Below are 23,273 nucleotides of genomic sequence, written 5' to 3' on the forward strand. Positions count from 1 at the left end.
TCAGGGCCATTTCCAAGATACAATTAATTTCAAAATCATATTTGCCTTTAATGTATTTCACAAGAATATAATAAATATGAGCATCTTGAAATCCTTTGAAAACTTGTATAGAAAGGTAACAAATTGCTTTTACTGCCATAAACACTAAAAAAACCTATGTAGTATATATCAGTACATAAGTATGATGATAATGATGAAAGACTATGTCTTCTATAAAGGGTCATAGATACATTAAAAAATCCTTTTTTTGAGACGTAGTCTTGCTCTGTCACCCAGGCTGGAGTGCAGTAGCACGATCTTGGCTCACTGCAACCTCTGCCTCCCAGGTTCAAGTGATTCTCGTGCCTCAGCCTCCCGAGTAGCTGGGATTATAGGCACTTGCACCACCACGTCTGGCTAACTTTTGTATTTTTAGTAGAGATGGGGTTTCACCATGTTGGCCTGGCTGTTCTGGAACCCTGGCCTCAAGTGATTCGCCTGCCTTGGACTCCCAAAATGCTGGGATTACAGGCGTGGGTCACTGCGCCTGGCCAAAAAATCTTTCATGTATCAGTTATTTATCACTGCCACAAATAGGAAGGTTTTTGCTTCTAGTGCACCCAAAATTTGTCAACAAGATTAAATTAAGCAGTTGCTAGTAACTTAATATAAAATTATAGAGCTTAGTGCATAAGGAACATACTTTACAAATATGTAAGAAATGTATTTATACATATGCAGCAAATTTCATTTCTAGGACTCAAAAACAGTCAACTCTCATTTATCCACATGCAGTTTCCACTCTATCTTAAGGGACAATTTTTATTTTTTTTTGAGACAGGGTCACCTTTTTTTCATCAGGTGACACCAGGGTTGCTGTCACCTAGGCTGTCACTGCAGCCTCGACCTCCTGGCCCAAGCAATCCTCCCACCTAAGCCTCCCAAGTAGCTGTGACCACAGAATGCCACCACGCCCAGCTAATTTTTTTTGTAGAGACAGTGTTTCCCTATGTTGCCTAGGCTGGTCTCAGAACTTCTGAGCCAAGTGATTCTCCTGCCTTGGCCTCCTAAAGTGTTAGGATTATAAATGTGAGCCACATGCTTGTCCTTAAGGGAGAATTTTTAAGACTCAGGCTGCTGTCACTAATATAATAATTAACCATTCAGAAAATGTGAAGTTTTCCTCTCAATCTTTACTATTATTAATTTTGAGATGGAGTCTCGCTCTGTTGCCCAGGCTGGAATGCAATGGCGCAATCTCGGCTCACTGTAACCTCCGCCTCCCAGGTTCAAGCAATTCTCCTGCCTCAGCCTCCTGAGAAGCTGGGATTACAGGTGCCTGCCACCATGCCTAGCTAATTTGCTGTATTTTTGGTAGAGACGGGGTTTCACCATGTTGGTCAGGCTGGTCTCCAACTCCTTACCTCAAGTGATCCACCCACTTCCGCCTCCCAAAGTGCTAGGATTACAGGTGTGAGCCAATGCGCTTGGCCTCAATGATTAGCATTTAATAGAAATTAACATTACCCTTTAGCAATGTAGTCTCTGTTGCTGGGGAAATGCTGTTGGAGGTGAAATATACATTTTATGAATAATTTATGGATTATTTGCAGTTTTGGATGTAATCTTCATTAACATGAAAATAACTTAGAGTTGACTACATATTTATTTTTAGTAAAGGAATACTCAACAATGAACCCTGCTTAAAAAGACAGCCCTACTATAGGAATAAGTAGTTGTCTCCTAAAAAAGTGTGGAGATATGAAATGTGTGGCAAATAAGTTTATTTTTTATTTATTGACCGAGAGGGTCTCACTGCTGTGCAGGTTGGCATGAAATAGAGCCTTCAAAGCTCACTGCATCCTGGAACTCCTGAGCCCAAATGATCCTCTGCCTCAGCCTCCCCACCCAGTAGCTAGGACTATAGGCAAGTGCCTCTACACCTGGCTAATTTTTAAATTGTTTTGTACAGACAGGGTCTTGCTAGTTTTCCCAAGAGGGTCTTGAACTCCCGGCCTTAAGTGATCCTCTTGCCTTGGCTTCCTTCCAAAGCAGTGAGGTTAGAGGTGTAAGCCACTGTGCCCTGCCATGTTGACTTTTAAAAACCCTGTAATAATTTACAATTGTCCTCAAGAAAAAGTTCAATTCTTTTTTTTTTTTTTTTGAGATGGAGCCTTGCTCTGTCGCCCAGGCTAGAGTGCAGTGGTGCGATCTCACTGCAACCTCTGCCTCCCAGGTTCAAGCAATTCTTCTGTCTCAGCCTCCCGAGTAGGTGAGATTACAGGCGCCTGCCACCACACCTAGCTAATTTTTGTATTTTTAGCAGAGACGGGGGTTTCACCATGTTGGCCAGGCTGGTCTTGAACTCCTGACCTCGTGATCTGCTCGCCTCAGCCTCCCAAAGTGCTGGGATTACAGGCGTGAGCCACTGCGCCTGGCCAAAATTTCAATTCTTTAACATGGCCCTACAAGGACTTTTGTGGACTCTGCTCCGTTTTCCACTATCACTGTATTCTAACAATAAAAGCTATTTGCCTAAAATGCTCTTTGACTATACACTGACTACCACTAGCAGCAATACTACTTTTTTTTCGAGATGGAGTCTCGCTCTGTCGCCCAGGCTGGCGTGCAATGGCGAGATCTCGGCTCACTGCAACCTCTGCTTCCCAGGTTCAAGTGATTCTTATGTCTCAGCCTCCCCAGTAGCTGGGATCACAGGCGCTCGCCACCACGCCCAGCTAATTTTTTTGTATTTTTAGTAGAGACGGTGTTTCACCAGGCTGGCCAGACTGGTCTCGAACTCCTGATCTCAGGTGATCCACCCGCCTTGGCCTCCCAAAGTGCTGGGATTACAGGCGTGAGCCACTGTGCCTGGCCAATACTATTAATAATAGTTACAACCTACCGAATTCTTATTAGGCATGGGACAGTTTATATACATTATTAGTTATACTTTATGAAGTAGGTACTATTCTTAATCCAGGTGTACAGACAAGGCACAGAGAAATGAAGCAATTAACTGAGAGGAACACAGCTATTAAAGTGTAGGCACTTTAATCTGTTTCAATCCAGATCTGTCTGAATTCAATGATGTTCCCAAACTTGGAACATGAAAGTATCAACTTTCTCCAAGAAGTCTAACATGTTTAATATCCTCTAATAGCAAATGTGATAAGGTTAGCACTTAAGACATTGGTTTACAACGGACCTGTGTACTTGATGCCTCCCCCACCGGAAGATAAGCCATCTGAACTCACTTAAGGCGGCATGTTCACTTTTGCTTCCCCAGCTCCACAGTTACGTGTACCACAGTTTCTGGTACACGTAATGCGTGTTAATAAAGATTTGTTGAATAATCAAATAAGCGAAACTGCTTTTAAACAGAAAGCCATAATACAATGTTATTACCTTCGAATTTGGCTACAGAACATCACCAAGCTTACCAGTTTGTGATCTAGACTCCACTTTTCCCCATTTTTTTCAGTGTGCTACTTTTGCTTATATCCATTCTTCTGTGACTTTGTTTGCCACAATTCCTTAAATACTTCCGCCCCTCCTTTTCATAACAGCGATCTGCCGTTTGTGAACCTCTTTTACAGAGAAAAACTAGAATGTTACTTTTCCTTTCATAGCAATTCTTCAAAATTTCTGAAAGCCTTTAAAAGGGTATTAGCGCAAACATCAGAGATCGCTGAGGTTAAAACTATCTTTTAAAAATGAATTTCACCGTCTCAAAAAAAAAAAAAAATGACTTTCAAATCAAGGCTAGGCTGATTGGAGAAAAGCAACCTAGTATATTTATAAAGGTCTTCCAGTGCTGTCTAAGCAGTGTTGTCCCAGGTGGCATCCTATTTTTCATAATTTACCGAAGGCCCTTGGTAATATAAATACAGAGAATAACAGGTGCTGCACTGAGCAGGGGGTCTGTCTAAATCAACCTTTTTGGCTCCATTTTTTGACAAAGAGCCAAGAGGTTAGCGTAATTGGTCCAGTAGTTCTCATTACCTTCGAGGGGAAGGGGAAAGAGGAGAGGGGCGAAGAAAGGAAACGGGGAGAGGAAGTGTGGCAAATAGAAGATATTCTTCAGGTAGAGCCAGGGCTCGGGCCGCGTCCCCAGGTGGCCCCTCCAAACGACCGTTTACGTTGTCAATTTTCTCTTTTCAATGAAAAAAAAAAAGACATCTGGCTTTTTAAGTAAGAGAATATACAAATAAGGAAGGTATCAGGTCTCGTGAGAACTTCGGCGCCAGATCCGCGTCCAGAACGCCACCGAGAGCCGCCGGTCCAACCGCCGATAGCTCGCGGATGCCCCCGGGGGCCCGACGCCGGCCAGGCTTCCCCTAGCGCTCCCGCTACCCATAAGCCCTCGCGTCTCGGCGCGCACGCGCAGCGGCGACGGCCGTCTCAGGAAGAGGAAAATGGAATAAACAACTCGGAGGAACCAGAGCGCGAGAGAGCGAGTGGAGGCAGAATTTAAAAATAAACCGGCCCCTCCGCCCTCCCCACCCACTTGCCGCTGCCGCTCCCTCTTCCCCTGCCCGCGCCCTCGAAGTCCCCGTCTGGGCCCGCGCGCCCACCCCGTCGTCCCGCGCGGCCCCTTTAAGAAAAGAGAACGAGAGAGTGAGTGAGAGAATCCCAACTCTCCCCCTACCCTCCCTCCTTCTACCCCCTCCTCCCTCCCCTCTCCCCTCCCCCTTCTCCCCGGGCGGCTCCGGCTCCCGCAGCGGGACAGACCCACCCGCCCAGGCTTTTATCCGGCACCGGCAGCGTCTTCCTTTCCTCCCCCGTCTATGGTGGCGGCGGCGGCGGCGGCTCCTCGGGCGGCGGCGGAAGACGAGGCTGCGACGTTGCCATGAACAGTGGCGGCGGCCTCCCGCCCCCCTCGGCCGCCGCCTCCCCTTCCTCCTCCTCGCTGGCGGCGGCGGTGGCGGTGGTGGCCCCGCCGGGGGTCGGGGGTGTCCCCGGCGGGGCGGCGGTAGGAGTGAAGCTGAAGTACTGCCGCTACTACGCTAAGGATAAGACTTGCTTCTACGGGGAGGAGTGTCAGTTCCTGCATGAGGACCCTGCCGCCGGGGCTGCCCCGGGCCTCGGCCTCCATAGCAACAGCGTCCCCCTGGCTCTGGCTGGTGCACCCGTGGCCGGCTTTCCGCCGGGCGGGGGAGCTGGGCCGCCCTCCGGGCCCAAGAAGCCGGACCTGGGGGACCCGGGGACCGGAGCCGCAGCCGGCGGAGGAGGCAGCAGCGGGGGACTCGATGGACCGCGGCTGGCAAGTGAGTGTTTCTCGGGCGGGGCGGGCCGCGGCGGCGGAGGGCAGGCCTGGGCCGGATGAGGCCCTGCTGCCGACGGGAGCTGAGCACGGCCCGCGGGCTCCCCCCCTCACCTCCCAAGGCGGTCTGAGAGGCCTAGGCCGGGCCTGAGACCTCCTTCCTTCTTCCTGCTTCCCCTCCCCACTGCCTTCGGCAAGTCGGAGAGCGCGGGGAGGTTGGGTTCCCGGGAACGTGGGTGGGAGGACTGGGGTGATGTGAGTGGGGGCGGGGAGGAAGGGGGATGGGCTGTGGCGTGCGGAGTGTGAGAAAGGGGGTGTCGTTTCCGGGGGGTGTGGAAAGGGGCTGGGTTTGCAGGCACATGTGTTTTGCGTGCCCTTGTGGAGTGGCGTCTGCAGAGTGTTGAGGTTCCCTAGTGGGGAGGGGTGTGTTTGTGTGTGTGTGTGTGTGTGTGTGTGTAGGGGGCGGGAGGTGAGGGGCGGGCTTAAGGCTTCGTGGAGTAGGTTGAAAGAACGGAAAAAGTTTGTAGAAGGCTTGCGGGAGAAAGGTTTTGCAGGCAGGAAATGCTTTCTAAGGATTAGGAGGGAGCGGACTGTCGCGTTCAGTGTGTGCTCAGGTTTAATCGAGAGTTTAGAGTAGGGATTTCACAAAGACGCATTTCATCTGAGTTTCCCTGAAAGCTAGAATAAGTTTGCTGGTGTCAGCTGGGATCCTGTCTTCTATAGCTTTGTATCAAGCAAACTCTTAGCATTGTGTCTTGAATGCATGTCATGTGCAGCCTGCGTTTATGTGCGACTGAGCACTTGGGTGGGGACATCTTAAGGCTGTTTATTTTTCTTTTTCATGTGTTGTTTTGTTGTTGTTGTTGTTGTTGTTTTTGGAGAGAGTCTCGCCCTGTCGCTCAGGCTGGAGTGCAGTTGCGCGATCTCAGCTCACTGCAACCTCCGCCTCCCGAGTTCAAGCGATTCTGTTGCCTCTGCCTACGGAGTAGCTGGGACTACAGGCGCGCGCCACCACGGCCAGATAATTTTTTGTAGTTTTAGTTGAGATAGTAGTCTCGTTGTGTTGGCCAGGCTGGTCTCAAACTGCTGACCTCAAGTGATCTGTCCTCCTCAGCCTCTCAGTGTGTTGTTATCTATTGACCTGAAGCTTTTTAGTTGTTAGTGGAGTTTACAATTGAATGTGAGCGTAATCTATTGGAGAATGTTGCCTTTACGAATAGAGCCGGTGCCAGATGTCCCTGTTTTGTTTCTTAGTATATTGAGCGTTTCTAAACCAAATAGGAGTCCTACTTTCTTGGGAATTCTGGAGAACTAGATCTTAAAATAATCTGATTGGCAGTTCAATTTGTACATGAGAACGTTTTGTCTTTTTCTTAAACACTGTTAATGAACCTGATAGGAAGTTTTAGCATTTAATTGGTCTATGACGATTATTTAATATTTTCCCCGGGGTTTTGCTTTCTTGCTTTTTCTTTCGAGACGGGATCTTCCTATGTTGCCCAAGCTGGTCTGGAACTCCTGGGCTCAAGCGATCTTCCTGCCTGGGCCTCCCAAAGTGCTGGGATTACAGGAGTGAGGCACCATGCTGGGCCAAGTGCTGTTCTGTTCTGTTCTTTTCTTTTCTCCTTTCTCTCTTCTTTCTTTTTCTTTTATAGAAGTGTTTCATTTGTTGTGATGGGCTTGACTTTAATGAAGATATATTTGCTGAGGCTGATAATGCTAAGAAAATTAATTTGTAAATTCAGATGTTTTGTAAAACAAATGGTTACTTATGGGTGGAATTTTATCACTTTCGAGCATCAACTTTGCATTTTCAGGTTAAACTTTTGCTGGATGTGTGAGTCGTGACTCAGTAGTAATGTTTGATTAGTAACCAATGACACTGAACAATAGTTTTCTTACTGACAGAGACACTTTTTTTTTTTTTTTTTGAGACGGAGGCTTGCTTGTCGCCCAGGCTGAAGTGCAGTGGTGCGATCTCGGCTCACGGCAACCTCTACCTCCCAGGTTCAAGCAATTCTCCTGCCTCAGCCTCCCAAGTAGCGGGGTTTTACAGGCATGCGCCACCATGACCGGCTTATTTTTGTATTTTTAGTAGAGACGGGGTTTCGCCATGTTGGCCAGGTGGGTCTGGAACTCCTGACCTCAGGTGATCCTCCCGCCTCGGCCTCCCAAAGTGCTGAGATTACAGGTGTGAGCCACTGTGCTGGCCAGAAAGAGGCACTTTTTAAAATGCTGGTGTTAGACTTCATAGGTGTTCTTTCTAGGATTTTCTTTTTAAAAAAACTTTTAAAGTTTTATTTATCTATTAATCTTATTCCTGACAGACAGCTCTGACGATCATTCTAGGATTTTCTTTTTCTTTTTTTTTTTTTTTTGAGACGGAGTTTCCCTCTTGTTTCCGAGGCTGGAGTGCAATCTAGTGATCTCGGCTCACCGCAACCTCTGCCTCCCGGGTTCAAGAGATTCTCCTGCCTCAGACTCCCTAGTAGCTGGGATTACAGGCATGCACCACCACGCTCAGCTAATATTGTAGTTTTAGTAGACACGGGGTTTCTTCATGTTGGTCAGGCTGGTCTCAAACTCCGATCTCAGGTGATCCGCCTGCCTCGGCCTCCTAGGGATTACTGGCGGGAGCCACCGCACCTGGCCGAGGATTTTCTAATTAACACACAATAGGTAGTAGGGCTGAGACTTGAAAGAGGACAGGATGTAAGCAGATGAAGATGGGAGGGGAAGGTAAGTACCCTTAAGGTGGAGGAAAAAATATCAGCAGTGGCTCAAAGGTGGGACATCTTAGGAAAATAATTGAGATATAGGGACTTGAGAGGACAGGCAGTTAATGCTGAAAAGGTATTTTAAAATTAATACTTTGTCACTTGTTAGTAAAAGTTGTCTGATTAAATAGTTGATTTATGTATTTGGATTCTGTAGTGTTTGCTTTAGCTTGTCTGGCTGAAGCCTAAGGCTCCTCTTTTCTGTGATAGGCTTCTTGGTATCTCTCAGTAATTCCTTATGGATGGAGATTTCTTCATAAGGAATCACAACCTAGGTATTACTGAGAGATACCAAGGAGTGGGAAATAATGTTGCTCAGGAATCAGGAAAAAAGGTTGTGTTGGTAATTGTATGGCTTTTTTGAGTTTTTACACTTATTGTTCATTTTTTAGACTGCTTTCTACCTTTTACTGTATTCTTATTCAGTGTGTTTTGAGACAGTATTGATCCGTTTATTTTATTTTAAAGAGATGATGTCTTGCTGTGTTGTCCAGGCTGGTTTCGAACTCCTGGGCTCTAGCAATCTCCTGCCTTGACTTCTCAAAGTACTGGGATTATAGGTGTGAGCTACCACATCTGGCCTTCATTTGTTAATTATGTGTGTGAGGCAGTTAAAATAGATGACAATTTTTTTTTTTTTTTTTTTTTTTGAGACAGGGACCACAGGCACTGGCTACCAAGCACCTCTAATTATTTTGTATTTTTGGTGGAGATGAGGTTTCCCCATGTTGCCCAGGCCGGTCTCAAACTTCTGGGCTCAAAGCGATCTGCCTACCCTGTGAGCCACCATATATACCATAATTTAGTGTTTTTAATTTCCATGTTTGTGGGTTTTGATTGAATTATTTGACAACAAAAGAAACAAAAGATTTAATATAGAAGTACAAATTTCTGGTTTCCCTTTAAGGATGTCTCTTACCTGTGTTGGAATTAGAGATGTTGATAGAGCATAATTCTCTCCATTTTGACTCATTCCCTAACTGGATGACTTTTATATCTAGGCATTTGAGGTTTTGACTCTAACTTTAGCACTTCACATTTGCAGAATTGTTTTTGTTTTGTTGGTGTTTCAGATAGTGTTAAAACCTTGGAGGTGGGTGCATGAGAAAACTTTATCTTTATTTTGCAACCATTGGAAAACTGAAGCACAAAGGCTTTTTCTTGATACACTTAGTTGCAATGATGTTTCAACCTTATAAGGAAACTGCAATTTGGTTTTTTGTTTTTGTTTTTGTTTTTTTTTTTTTTGAGGGGGCGTTGGGAGTTCTTGCTATGTTGTCTAGGTTGGACTCCAACTCCTGGGCTCAAGTGATCCTAGCACCTCAGCCTCCTGAGTAGCTGGGACTACAGGTATGCCGTACCATGCGTAGCTTACTTAACATTTTGTATTTCTGTTAGTCTTGGGATTTTTCTAAGGCTTAAGAGTGATTTGATTTGTATTCAACTGCATTATCGATTCTTGACATTTAATGATGTAATTCTAATATTTTCAACTGGCTAGATTTTCAAAATGGCTTTAATCTTCAAAGTGTACAATTTTTAACAGGTAAAATATTTATTATGCCAATATTTGTATTTTATGTTCATTATTCGAAACCCAGTAGTTTTAATTTACCAAAATACACTTTTCAATTCTCCTAATGTAGTTACTAGTGAATAAGACATGTTTCAGATAGAATCCTGGCTCTTTGACTAGCTTTGTGACTGAACGAATTTTTAACCTTTAAGCCTCAGTTTTTCTCATCTGGAAAATGGAAATGTTATGAAAATTGCATGGCATTGCCTGCACATATTGAGGTTTCAGTGTTAGTTATTGCTATTATTAAATATTAATAATCTATAGTTAACCTCTATATTTCCTTCTTCAAATTTTTGAGGGCATACATTGAAGACTAGTAAAATAGCTACAGATTATTGAATTGTGATTGTCCAAATGGAGGAGAGCAGTGCCATGGATAACTTGAAGTTCAAATGTTAGCTTTGGAGTATGTAACGTGTAGCGTGTGGCAAAGCTGTTTTTGTTTAAGCCAAGACTAGCCTTTTCATCCCACAAACCTATACTAAGTGACAGAGAAGTGAGTACTGGCGATTTGCTGTTAGGATAGCTGGCATAAGTTTAAACATTTTTATTGGAATAATATACTTAGTATATCACAAAGGCTTTATAATACTGTTCATTTCACTCATTTAATATCCTGCTTCCAAGGTGGTAAGCTCTGATTTAGGTGATAGGAACAACAACAGCAACAAAAAAACATAATTCAGCCCTAATGGAGTTTACATTATAGTGGGGCTATAAACATCTATAAGGTAATACTTGGTTTCGATAAGTTGTTTTTTTTTTTTTTTGATATGGAGTCTCGCTCTGTCTCCCAGGCTGGAGTGCAGTGGCGCAGTCTCGGCTCACTGCAAGCTCCGCCTCCCGGGTTCACGCCATTCCTGCCTCAGCCTCCCGAGTAGCTGGGACTACAGGCGCCCGCCCCCATGCCCGGATAATTTTTTTGTATTTTTAGTAGAGACGGGGTTTCACCGTGTTAGCCAGGATGGTCTCGATCTCCTGACCTCATGATCCACCCGCCTTGGCCTCCCAAAGTGCTGGGATTACAGGCGTGAGCCACTGGGCCCGGCCGGTTTCAATAAGTTTTATGAGGAAAACTCGAGGGATAACATAACTCCAGGTAAGATTCAGTTAACGAATAAAGCACTTTTTCCTTTAAAAGTGCATTTGATGAGATCGGGCGTGTTCAGAGTGGTATGATCATAGACTGAAAGTGCATTTGAAATGACCCTTTAAGAAGATAAATGATTATCAAAAGCAAACCAAAACATCATCCTTTTTTTTTTTTTTTTCCTCAGAGCCTCACTCTGTAGCCCAGGATGGAGTGCACTGGCGCGATCTTGGCTCACTGCAACCTCTGCTGCCCAGGTTCAAGCGGTTCTCCTGCCTCAGCCTCCCAAGTAGCTGGGATTACAGGAGCCTGCCACCGCGACTGGCTAATTCTCGTATTTTTAGTAGAGATGGGGTTTCACCATCTTGGCCAGGCTGGTCTTGAACTCCTGACCTCGTGATCCACCTGCCTCGGCCTCCGAAAGCGCTGGGACTACAGGCGTGAGCCACCGCGCCTGGCCCAATATCATCCTTTTATATGCCATTTTGAGGAATTTTTCCCCCAATTTTAAATGAACTTTTTATTTTGAGATAATTGTAGAATCACCCGAAATTGTAAGATACAATACGGATATCTCATGTACTCTTCTTTTATAAAGGATAGTAACATCTTTTGTGGCTGTAGTACAGTATCATGGCCAGTATTGATTGCTGTAGTCTACTTGTTCACATTTCCGCGGTCTTATTTGCACTTGCATGTGTGTGTGTGTGTGTGTACATATTACAGATCGTGCCTAACTTAATGGTTTGGCTTTCAATTTTTTGACTTTTTTTTGACAATTTTTTGAGACAGAGTCTCACTCTATCACCCAGGCTGGAGTGCAGTGGTGTGATCTCTGCTCACTGCAACCTCCGCCTCCTGGGTTCAAGCGATTCTCATGTCATAGACTCGTGAGTAGCTGGACTAACAGGCGCATGCCACCATGCCTGGCTAATTTCTTTGCCTTTTTAGTAGAGACAGGGTTTCACCATGTTGGCCAGGTGGGTCTCAAACTCCTGACCTCAAGCAATCTGCTCACCTTGACCTCCCAAAGTGCTAGGATTATAGGCGTGACCCACTGTGCCTAGCCTAATTTGTTTTTAACTTTTAATTTTTTTGTAAGGAGATGGGGGCTGGCCTTGAATTTCTGGCCTCAAGCAATACTCCTGCCTTGGTCTCTGAAGTAGCTGGGATGACAGGTGGGAGCCACCGTGCCAAGCTAATTTTTTTTTTTTTTTTTGAGACAGTTTCCCTCTGTCACCCAGGCTGGAGTGCAGTGGCGCAATTTTGGCACACTGCAGCCTCGACCTCCCAGGTTCAAATGATTCTCAATTCTCATGTCTCGGCCTCCTGAGTAGCTGGGATTACAGGCTTGCGCCACCACGCCCAGCTAATTTTTATATTTTTAGTAGAGATGAGGGTTTCACCATGTTGGCCAGGCTGGTCTCGAACCCCTAACTTCAAGGCTGCCTCAGCCTCCCAAAGTGCTGGGATTGCAGGTGTGAGTCACCATGCTTGGCCCTGAGTTTTTACATGATGAAAGGTACACTTTTTTGGTAAAAATTTACATTGGAATAGAAGTGTATAAAGTCAAAATAAATCAGTCTCCTCATCTTATTGTCCAGGGTTAATCATTATTAATAGTCTGTGTGTTTAGATCTTTTCTACACATTCTATGGTATAGACATATATCTAGTATATATATTAAAATATATGTATACCATATATACCTGCATATACTATATATATTTTTTCCTCTCTTTCTCTGTCTCTGTCTCTCTCTCTCTCTCATATTAGCTTGGGTTGCCAAAAGAAAATATTATAGGCTGGATAGTTAACTTCCCCCTACCCCTCCTCCCCCTATAGATCCAGGAACTTGAGTGGCTAGGTGGTTTAAACAACAGAAATGTATTTTCTCAGACTTTCAGAGGTTGGAAGTCCCAGGTGAGGAGTTGGGTTCCTGGTGAGGGCTCTCTCCTGGCTATATTATCTAGGTATGGGAGCACCCAAACCTAGATGGTATAGCCTACTGCATGCTAGGTGATATGGTCTATAACCTGTTGCTTCTAGGCCACAAATTTGTACAGCCTGTTACTGTACTGAATACTTTAGGCAGTGGTATACAAAGGTAAGTATTTGTGTATTAAAACATTTAAACAGGCCAGGCGTGGTGGCTCACACCTGTAATCCTGATACTTTGGGAGGCCAAGGCAGGCGGATCATGAGGTCAAGAGATACAGACCATCCTGGCCAACATGGAGAAAGCCTGTCTCTACTAAAAATACAAAAACTTAGCTGGGCGTGGTGGAGCACGCCTGTAGTCCCAGCTACTCGGGAGGCTGAGGCAGGAGAATTGCTTGAACCCGGGAGGCAGAGGTTGCAGGGTTGCAGTGACCTGAGATCGTGCCACTGCATTCCAGCCTGGTGACAAAGCAAGACTCTGTCTCAAAAAAAAAAAAAAAAAAGGAAAAGAAAAAAATAGAAAAGGTACAGTAAAAATATAGTGTTACTGTTTTATGTGATCACCGTCATACATTTGGTTTGTTATCGACCGAAACATTGTTACCAACAAATCAATATATGTTTGTGTCTCATTTCAGTACTTAGTAATTAGTACCGGACCGAAATTTTAATTTTATTGCAGTTTCTTACAAAATAAAACTAGCCTTTGGCTAGTCATTCGGTCTGTGTGAAAATACATTTCTTTGCAGATGGTCCCCACATTTTGAATTTACAATTCATTTATCAGAATGTAGCCCCATCCATAAGTCAAGGAACATCTAGATTTACGATGATTCGACTTCCAGTTTTTGACTTTAGGATGAGTTTATTCAGGCATGAAACGCATTTTTGACATAACAGTACTGACTTAAAATAGTTACATCCCAATAAAACCCTTGTTAAGTAGAAACTATTGTTAAGTTGAAAGTGCGTTTAATTCACCTAACCCATCAAACATCATAGCTTAGCCTAGCCTACCTTAAATAGGCCCAGAATGCTTACATTAGCTACAGTTGGGCAAAATTACCTGACAGCACAGTATACCGTATCAGTTGTTTACCCTCCTAATTGAGTGGTTCACTGGGAGCTGTAGCCTGCTGCCATTGTGCAACTTTGTGACATAGTATGATACCACGAATCACTAACCTGGGAAAAGATTAAACCTCAAAATCTGAAATATGGTTTCTACTGAACTCATATCATTTTTCACATCATCATAAAGTCAAACCATCATAGTCAGTTGGGAATTGTCTAAGTAAGGATATGCAGATCTCACTAATCCTGGCTGAGTCAGTTGGCATGTAGGTAATAGCCCTCTTCCCTGAAAAAAGCTTTGTCTTTTCTGATATCTCTTTTGGCATTCTCTCTCTTGCTTTTTCTGTAAAAAATAAAGATACTGTTCTTATTTTTCTAAAGCTAGTTTGATTTTTTTTTCTTTTCTTTTTGAGACAAAGTCTTGCTCTGTTTCCCATGCTGGAGTGCAGTGGTGTGATCACAGCTCTTTGCAGTCTCGACTTGCTGGGCTCAAGCGATTCTTCTGCCTCAGCCTCCCAAGTAGCTGAGACTACAGGCATAAGCCACCGTGTCCAGCTCATTTTTAAATTTTTTGTGGAGATGGGGTCTCCCTGTGTTTCCCAGGCTGTTCTCTAACTCCTGGGCTCAAGTGATCCTCCTGTCTCGGCCTCCGAGGATGTTGGAATTAAAGACCACCACACCCTGCCTAAAGCTAGTTTTAAATTATAGCGTGATATATTTTAGAGATGGGGTCTTGCTCATTTGCCCAGGCTGGAGTACTGTGGTACAATCATAGCTCGCTGCAGCGTTGAACTCCTGGGCTCTAGCAAATCTCTCTCCTCAGTCCACTGAGTAGCTGGGACTACAGGCATGTACCACCATGCCTGGTTATATATTTTTAATATTTAAAAAAATGCCAGTGTCAGAAAAATAAGAACAATATCTTGTTTTTGGAATTAGAAATGTAATACATGCACAGGTTAAAAATTTAAATAGCGCAAAAGGGTACATAGTGAAAAATAGCCTCCTTCCCTCCCTAGTTACCTGATCCCTGTCTCCCAAAGACACTCTTTCTAGCTTATTTGGGGTAGCCACTGACAAATATTCTTTGCCTATACTATTATTCATATGTTTATATTTCTCTATGTCTAACACATTAACACACATATATACACATATGCATGAGTGCACACGTGGAAGCCTAATGTACTCTGAATTTTCTTACCTAATGGCTTATCTTGTAGTTTGTTCCACATTCACACACAGAAATCTACTTTATTCTTTCTCGTGGCTGTGTAAATATTCCATTATATGTTTATATTATTAGATTCTTTATAATGGATATTTCAGTGGTTTATAGTCTTGCTATTACAAATGTTGGCACAAAGTTATGTTTTAATGTACTATGTATATTTATTTACATATACATTTACACAATTATGTGATATATACTTAAGGAGCATGTAGAGTCTTCAGTAATCTGGTTCACACTTGATACATTTAAAAAAAACACTGTGTGGGGTGTGGCGACTCATACCTGTAATCCTAGTACTTTGGAAGGCCGAGACAGGAAGATTGCTTGAGCTCAGAAGTTTGAGCCCAGCCTGGGCAATGTAGTGAGACTCTGTTTCTACTAAAAATAAAAAAAATTAGCTAGGCTTGGTGGTGCACCTGTAGTCCCAGCTACTCAGGAGGCTGATGTGAGAGGATTGCTTGAACCCAGGAGACCTAGGAGGTAGAGGATGCAGTGAGCCGTGATCACGCCACTGCCCTCCAGCAAGACCCTGTCTCCAAAAAAAAGAAAAAAGAAACCCACCGTATTTATATACCATTGGTTGAAAATAAGATACTTGAAATATTCATTCATATCTGCCCCAGTAAAATTTTTCTCCCCAATGGCTCACATATCTAGAAATAGTTACATAAATCACGTCTTTGGTAACTTAATAAGTTCATATTTGTAAGTAGCCTAGTAGTCGCTAGAAAGTTTCATTTGGGTATGTAATAAAATTATATTGTTATTGATTATTTACTAGTCGATCTACATTCATGTTTTGTTTGTTTTGCTTTGTTTTTAGAGGTCTTGCTCTGTCACCCAGGCTATAGTGCAGTGGCACACTTGTAGCTCACTGCATGCACCCTTGAACTCCTGGGCTCAAGTTACCCTCTTGCCTCAGCCTCCTTAGTAGTTAGGTCTACAGGGACAGGCAACCACACCTGACTAATTTTTTAAATTTTTTTGTAGAGACAGGGTCTTGCTGTGTTGCCCAGGATGGTCTTGAGCTCCTGGCCTCAAGTGAACCTCTCACCTTAGTCGGCCAAAGTGTTGTGCTGGGATTACAGGCATAAGCCACCATGCCAAGCCTACATTCTTTATATAGATATCTTACGCTGCTTTTAGAGATATCAAATACAGCAGTTATATAGTTGGAAAAAGCTGGAAAGGACTTTATATGTCTTTATTTTAACTTTCTTATTTTGCTCCTCTAAGTTTACTCTGCTGTAATACTGATGTTCCTGAATTTGATGGTATACTTGATTGAGAGATGAGATCACGGTGAAGAAGGACAAAATGGAATGAGGCCTTTAAATTCCATAAGTCAGTTTTTATGGTTCATAGATGCTGTGGCAATATGTCAGCTATCTCTGAAGAAGAGCCTCCTTGATACATGATGGGACAGGGAATCTTCTGCCTACTCCCAAAACTTTGGAAAATTAGTAAGGCAGCATTTAAAGAAAATTTTTAGCGAGGTCCTCAGATATGATATATATTATAAAAAGATTTAATGTGGGCCGGGCACTGTGGCTCATGCCTGTAATCCAGCACTTTGGGAGGCCGAGGCGGGCAGATCATGAGGTCAGGAGATCGAGACCATCCTGGCTAACATGGTGAAACCCTGTCTCTACTAAAAATACAAAAAATTAGCCAGGCGTGGTGGTGGGCGCGGTGACGGACACCTGTAGTACCAGCTACTGGGGAGGCTGAGGCAGGAGAATGGCATGAACCCGGGAGGCGGAACTTGCAGTGAGCCGAGATCACACCACTGCCCTCCAGCCTAGGCGACAGAGCGAGACTCTGTCTCCAAAAAAAAAAAAAAGATTTAATGTATATATAGGTAATATCTTTGAAAAACTTAGATTCTATGACAAGCATTCAGCTTAGTGTAATTTGGGCTAATAATAAATGGAGATTAATTCATTTAATTGGTTAATAAACATTTATTGAGTGTTTGTTAGGTACTGTTTTAGGTTCTTAGGATATCTTAGTGAACCAAATAGATTAAAGAAAAATCCCTTCTTTTGTGGACCTTACCTCTTAATGGGTAAAGCCGACAGTATTTATAAATATAACCCCAGTAATTGTATAGTATGTTAACAGATGGCAAGTCCTACTAAAAACAAAAAGGTTATAGAGTAAGAGGCAGTGGAAGTGTAGGAATAGGGTTGTTATAGAATGAAATAGGGATATCAAGGTAAACCTCACTGGGGTTGAAATTTGAGTGTAGACTGGAGAATGATAGCCAAGCCAGTCATCAGGAGAAAGAGTATCTCAGGCAGAGGGATAGAAGGCTAATAGATTGGTGTGGAGTGAGGAACAGGGAAGAATTAGGATTTTTGCTTTTATTTTGTGTCAAAAGGAGTGATAGAATCTAAGGTTTTAAAAGAGTTCTGTGGGCCGGGTGTGGTGGCTCATGCCTGTAATCCCAGCACTTTGGGAGGCCGAGGTGGGCAGATCATCAGGTCAGGAGATCAAGACCATCCTGGCTAACACGGTGAAACCCCGTCTCTACTAAAAATACAAAAAATTAGCCGGGCATGGTGGTGGGCACCTGTAGTCCCAGCTACTCGGCAGGCTGAGGCAGGAGAATCACATGAACCTGGGAGTCGGAGCTTGCATTGAGCCAGGATTGCGCCACTGCACTCCAGCCTAGGCGACACAGCCAGACTCCGTCTCAAAAAAAAAAAAAAAAAAAAGTTCTGTGGCAAGAGGGCAAGAGAGAATTTAGGAGATTATTTGCAGTAATCCAGCAAGAGATGCTGAGATGATGGTGGTTTAGGCAGGTTACAGCATTGAAAATGGCAAGAACTAGTCAGATTTCAGACATGTTTTCCAGGTAGAACCAATATAATTTCACTTGGAATGTAGGGCATTGGAGAGAGGAGTCAAGGGTTTGTTTCAAGAGTGTGAAAGGTTATGGATGGACTTGATGCCAGCTGAGATGAGGAAGGCTGCAGACAGAGCAAATATGGGAGAGCAGATCAGGAGTTTGGTTTTGAACATGTTACTTTGAGAGATATATTAGCCGTTCAAGTGGAGATTTTGAGGAGGTAGGTAGATACAAGCCTGGAGTTCTTGAGAGAGATTAGGACTGGAGATGATAAACTTCAAGTCTTCAGTGTATACATGGCATTTAAAATCATGGAACTATATGAGTTCAAGGAATATGGCTTCTATAAGAACTTGGGAAACACAAATCTATTGATAAATCAGTAGGCTATTTTCTTTTTTTTTAGGAGAAAGAAAGAATAGGTAAGTAACATTTGGGTTCTACATATGTGCCAGTCATGCCATATATATATTTGCATACACTATCCCATCACGTTTAATAACTATTTCATGAGATAGATACTGTTTTCATTTGACAGGTTAAAACTAGCACTTAAAAGGCTAGTTTTAATAAGCAAACAATTACAAATCCTCTGTCTGTCCCCTGCTATATGACCTTAAGAAATTGAAGTCGGAGGCTGGGCCCTGTGGCTCATGCCTGTAATCCCAGTACTTTGGGAAGGTGAGGGGGGTGGATCGCCTTAGGTCAGGAGTTTGAGACCAGCCTGGCCAACCTGGTGAAACCGTGTCTCTACTAAAAACACAAAAATTAGCTGGGCGTGATGGTGGGCGCCTGTAATCCCAGCTACTCAGGAGGCTGAGGCAAGAGAATCGCTTGAACCCAGGAGGCGGAGGTTGGAGTGAGCCGAGATGGCGCTATTGCACTCCAGCTTGGGCAACAAGAGTGAAACTCCATGAAAAAAAACCCAAAAAACAAAAAAAAAAATGTGTATCTTATTACAGTTGAGTCCTTTTGTGAGATGAACATTCAGTGTTTGCTAGATTATTCTAATTAGCTACCTTTGTATGGTTAGGTTAGCATGGAGCTAAAGATAAATGTCCCGTTTGAAAAAATGACAGCTCTTCAGAAACTCTGGCAGTTTACAGAAGAAATACAAATGGCCAGCCAATAGGTATATAAAAGTTCCTAACAAGTGAATAAAAGCAAATTAAAACAGGCATTCACTTATTTATGTTTTACCTTTCAAGTTGATAAGAGCACAAAGATTGTTGATACCTAGTGTTTGTGTGGGTATGGGGGGGAAAAGACACTCTGGTATGACGCTTTTAGAGGTCAGTATTCATTAAAATTTAAGATGTCCACATCCTTTGGCACAATAGTTTATTGTTAGACTCATTCTATGGAAACACAGGATATATGTACAGAGTTATTCACCGCAGCTGATCTGACGTAGGGAAAAGTTGAAAATAGTGAAATTCCCGTTAGTAAGGGTGTTATCCATATAGCAGGATATCATACAGCAGTAAAAACAAGCAAGAGTTTTATATACAGACAAGATGCTTAAAATATATTACTAAATAGGAAGAAGAAGTTACAAAACTATGTATAATATGCTTTTTTTTTTTTTTTTTTTTTTTGAGACCAAGTCTCGCTCTGTTGCCAGCCTGGAGTGCAATGGCGTGATCTCGGCTCACTGTAACCTCCGCATCCTGGGTTCAAGCGATTCTCCTGCCTCAGCCTGCCGAGTAGCTGGGATTATAGGCACCCACCACCATGCCTGGCTAATTTTTGTATTTTTTTTAGTAGAGACGGGATTTCACCATGTTGGCCAGGATGGTCTCAATCTCTTGACCTTGTTGTCCTCCTGCCTCGGCCTCCAGAAGTGCTGAAATTACAGGTGTGAGCCACCATCCCCAGTCATAATACACTTTTAAAAGATATGTAAGAAGAAAAGATCTAGAGACAGCACTGAGTTGTTAATGTTAGTATTTCTGTGGTGGCATGATGGGAAACTTCGATTTCTATATTTCTGAATATTTTTTCCTCAAGTCTCTTATAATCAGAAAAAGAATCAGTAAAGATAACTAACATACACACGTACAAAAGACGAACCGAAACCCAACCTTCCAGATGCTAGCTTACTACAAGATTTAGCAAAATAATTGGAAATGCATGTGGTTTGCTAGTTTCTCCAAAATTCAGCATTAGCCTTCTGAGCTCATCCATGGGTTTGGATGATCTTAAGCTGATACTTTACGTGACAAGTAAGCTGGTTTTAGAAATAAAATTTTCTCTCTGTTATTAAATTTCTAGCCACATTACTAGAAAACAGTAATGGAAAACTTTTTAGGCCATTTATTGCTTTATTGGCAGCTTTCGATTATGTAGAAAATAGTAATTATCTTGGCATAGATCTCAAACTAAAACTGCTTTATTGAAGGATATTTTTTGGTGAGTATTCAGATTGATGATACTAAATAGCTTCACCCAAGAACCCAATTTATTTAGTTGTTGATGTTCAAGTTTGTAGTAAGTTCATCTTGGAATGTGTATGGTATTGCAGCACTCCCCAGAATCAGCTGTTTTTACCAGAGTCTTACTGCACTGCAGTTCTTTTCTGATTGAAAAGGCTAGGTAATAATGCATATCATAAACATGTTTAGGTCAAAACAGTGTACTGTATACACTCCAGTGAAACAGTGGGATCTCAGCTGGGTACCTGTCGTTAAGCCACTTGATTCATCTAAAATTTCTGTTTCGGGATTTTTTTGTTTTTTTTTTTCTTACTATAGACCTTGCTGTGGCTATCTTGGTGCATAGATACGACAACTTCCTTAAGAGCCAGTTTGCCAGACAGACCTTGCAGTTTGTATTTTTTATATATTTATTTATTTTGAGACAGAGTTTCACTCTTGTCGCCCAGGGTGGAGTACAATGGCACGATTTTGGCTCACTGCAACCTCTGCCTCTAGGGTTCAAGTGAGTCTCCCGCCTCAGCCTCCCAAGTAGCTGGGATTACAGGTGCCCGCCACTACGCCCAGCTAATTTTTTGTATTTTTAGTAGAGACAGGGTTTCGTCATGTTAGCCAGGCTGGTCTCGAACTCCTGACCTCAGGCAATCCACCCACTTTAGCCTCCCGAAGTGCTAGGATTACAGGTGTGAGCCACCACGCTCGGCCTGACTTTGCAGGTTTTTTTTTTCTTTTCTGTTTTTTTTGAGACGGAGTCTCGCTCTGTCATCCAGGTTGTAGTGCAGTGGCGCGATCTCGGCTCACTGCAAGCTCCACCTCCCGGGTTCACGCCATTCTCCTGCCTCAGCCTCCCAAGTAGCTGGGAGTACAGTCACCCACCACCACGCCTGGCTAATTTTTTGTATTTTTTTTTTTTTTTTCAGTAGAGACGGGGTTTCACTGTGGTCTCGATCTCCTGACCTCGTGATCCACCCGCCTCGGCCTCCCAAAGTGCTGGGATTACAGGCGTGAGCCACCGCGCCCGGCGACTTTGCGGTTTTTAAAACAATGTTAACTTTCCTCCCTGGAGGAAAGTTACCTGGAGGTCTGATACCTCTGCAGGTAACTCACTGTTTACTAAATGACATAGTATATATGTTCTCTAGGCACTGACTAGAGAATGTAGTTTAATTATTAAACATATATTTAACATTTTTGTGCTAGCTATCATATAGATATTGGGGAATACAAAGACATATCAGGCCGGACACAGTGGCCTGTAATCCCAGCACTTCGGGAGGCCGAGGCGGGTGAATCACTTGAGGTCAGGAGTTTGAGACCAGCCTGGCCAACATGGTGAAACCCGTCTCTACCAAAAATACAAAAAATTAGCCAGGGGTGGTGGCATGTGTCTGTATTCTCAGCCACTGGGAGGCTGAGGAAGGAGATTTGCTTGACCCTGGGAGGTGGAGGCTGCAGTGAGCTGAGATGGCGCCAGTGCGTTCCAGCCTGGGCAACAGAGTGAGACTCCATCTCGAAAAAAAATAAAAATTAAAAAACAAAGATGTATCGGACATGGCTCTGGTCATTTGTGAGTGCATAGATTAATAAAGGAGTTTGACATTATAAATTATGACATGTATGATATATATATACACATCTCATATATACACACACATATACATAAAATGTATAACAAACTCTGTTCTGGGATATTTTGAGAGGTGATATTTGAAATATTTTTCAAAAGATGTATGAGGCATACATACCTGGTAGAAAAGGGCATTCTAGGTAGATGAGAAAAGACACAGATTTTGAGAGGAAGCTCTATTCATAGTTTTGTAGTCATCTGATGTGATTAGAGAATAGGCCAATTATGGAGAGTGGTACCAGATAATAAGCTGTGGCCACGTTGTGAAGGCCCTTCTAGGTTATGCTAGTAAGTGATATGATAAGATCTGTGTTTTACCACCCCCAAAGCTGGCAGAAGACAAGAAATAACCAAAATCAGAGCTGAACTGAATAAAGTTGAGGTGCAAGAAACCATGCAAAAGATCAGTGAAAAGAGAAGTTGGTTATTTAATATAATAAATAAGATTGCTAGACTGCTAACTAGACTAATACAGAAAAAAGAAGATCCAAATAAACACAGTCAGAAATGACAAAGGGGACATTACCACCTACCCCACAGAAATACAAAAAACCCTCAGAGACTATTATGAACACCTCTATGCATGTAGGGTAGAAAACCTACAATAAATGGATATATTCCTGGAAATATACCTCCTAAGATCGAACCAGAGAGAAATTGAAACCCTGAACAGAGCAAGAATGAATTCTGAAATTGAATCAGTAATAAAAAACCTACCCACCAGAAAAACCCCAGGACCAAATGGACTCAAAGCTGAATTCTACCAGACGTATTAATATAAAGAGCTGGTACAATTCCTACTGAAACTATTCAAAAAAATGGAAGAGGAGGGGATTCCTCCCTATCTCATTCAATGATCAGCATCATCCTGATACCAAAACCTGGCAGAGACTCCACAAAAAACGAAAACTTCAGGCCAATATCCTTGATAAACATAGATGCAAAAATCTTCAACAAAATACTAGCAAACTGAATCCAGCAGCATAACAAAAAGCTAGTCCACCAGGCCGGGAGCAGTAGCTTAGGCCTGTAGTCTCAGCACTTTGGTAGCCAAGGCAGGTAGATGGCTTGAGGCCAGGAGTTCAAGACCAGCCTGTGTAACATGGTGAGTACCTATGTCTATCAAAAAATTTTAAAAATTAGCTGGGTGTGGTGGCACACGCCTGTAGTTCCAGCTACTTGAGAAGCTGAGGTGGAAGGATGGCTTGGGCCTGGGAGGCAGAGGTTGCAGTGAGCTGAGATTGGGCCATGGTACTCCAACCTGGACAACAGAGTGAGATCCTGTCCAAAAAAAAAAAGCTAAATCACCATGAACAAGTAGGCTTTACCCTTGAGTTGCAAGACTGGTCGGGCATACACAAATCAATAAATGTTACCCGTCACATAAACAGAGCTAAAAACAACCATATTATCATCT

At 43.1% G+C, this 23,273-nt stretch overlaps 1 protein-coding gene across 4 annotated transcripts in view; it reads left to right on the top strand.

Annotated features, from left to right (window-relative positions):
* Positions 1-4,594: 4,594 nt before the first annotated feature.
* Positions 4,595-23,273, top strand: part of PAN3 (poly(A) specific ribonuclease subunit PAN3) — a 157,120-nt gene continuing 138,441 nt past the window's right edge. For 3 of the 4 annotated variants that reach the window (XM_004054310.5, XM_055359726.2, XM_055359727.2), the window contains exon 1: positions 4,595-5,249. In XM_004054310.5, the coding sequence (XP_004054358.3) occupies positions 4,832-5,249 (418 nt within the window). In that variant the 5' untranslated portion in view covers positions 4,595-4,831. The remainder of the gene's footprint in view (positions 5,250-23,273) is intronic. The other variant, XM_055359728.2, reaches the window with a different exon arrangement.

The sequence above is a fragment of the Gorilla gorilla genome, chromosome 14 (genome assembly GCF_029281585.2).
Source record: "Gorilla gorilla gorilla isolate KB3781 chromosome 14, NHGRI_mGorGor1-v2.1_pri, whole genome shotgun sequence".
Lineage (NCBI taxonomy): Eukaryota > Metazoa > Chordata > Mammalia > Primates > Hominidae > Gorilla > Gorilla gorilla.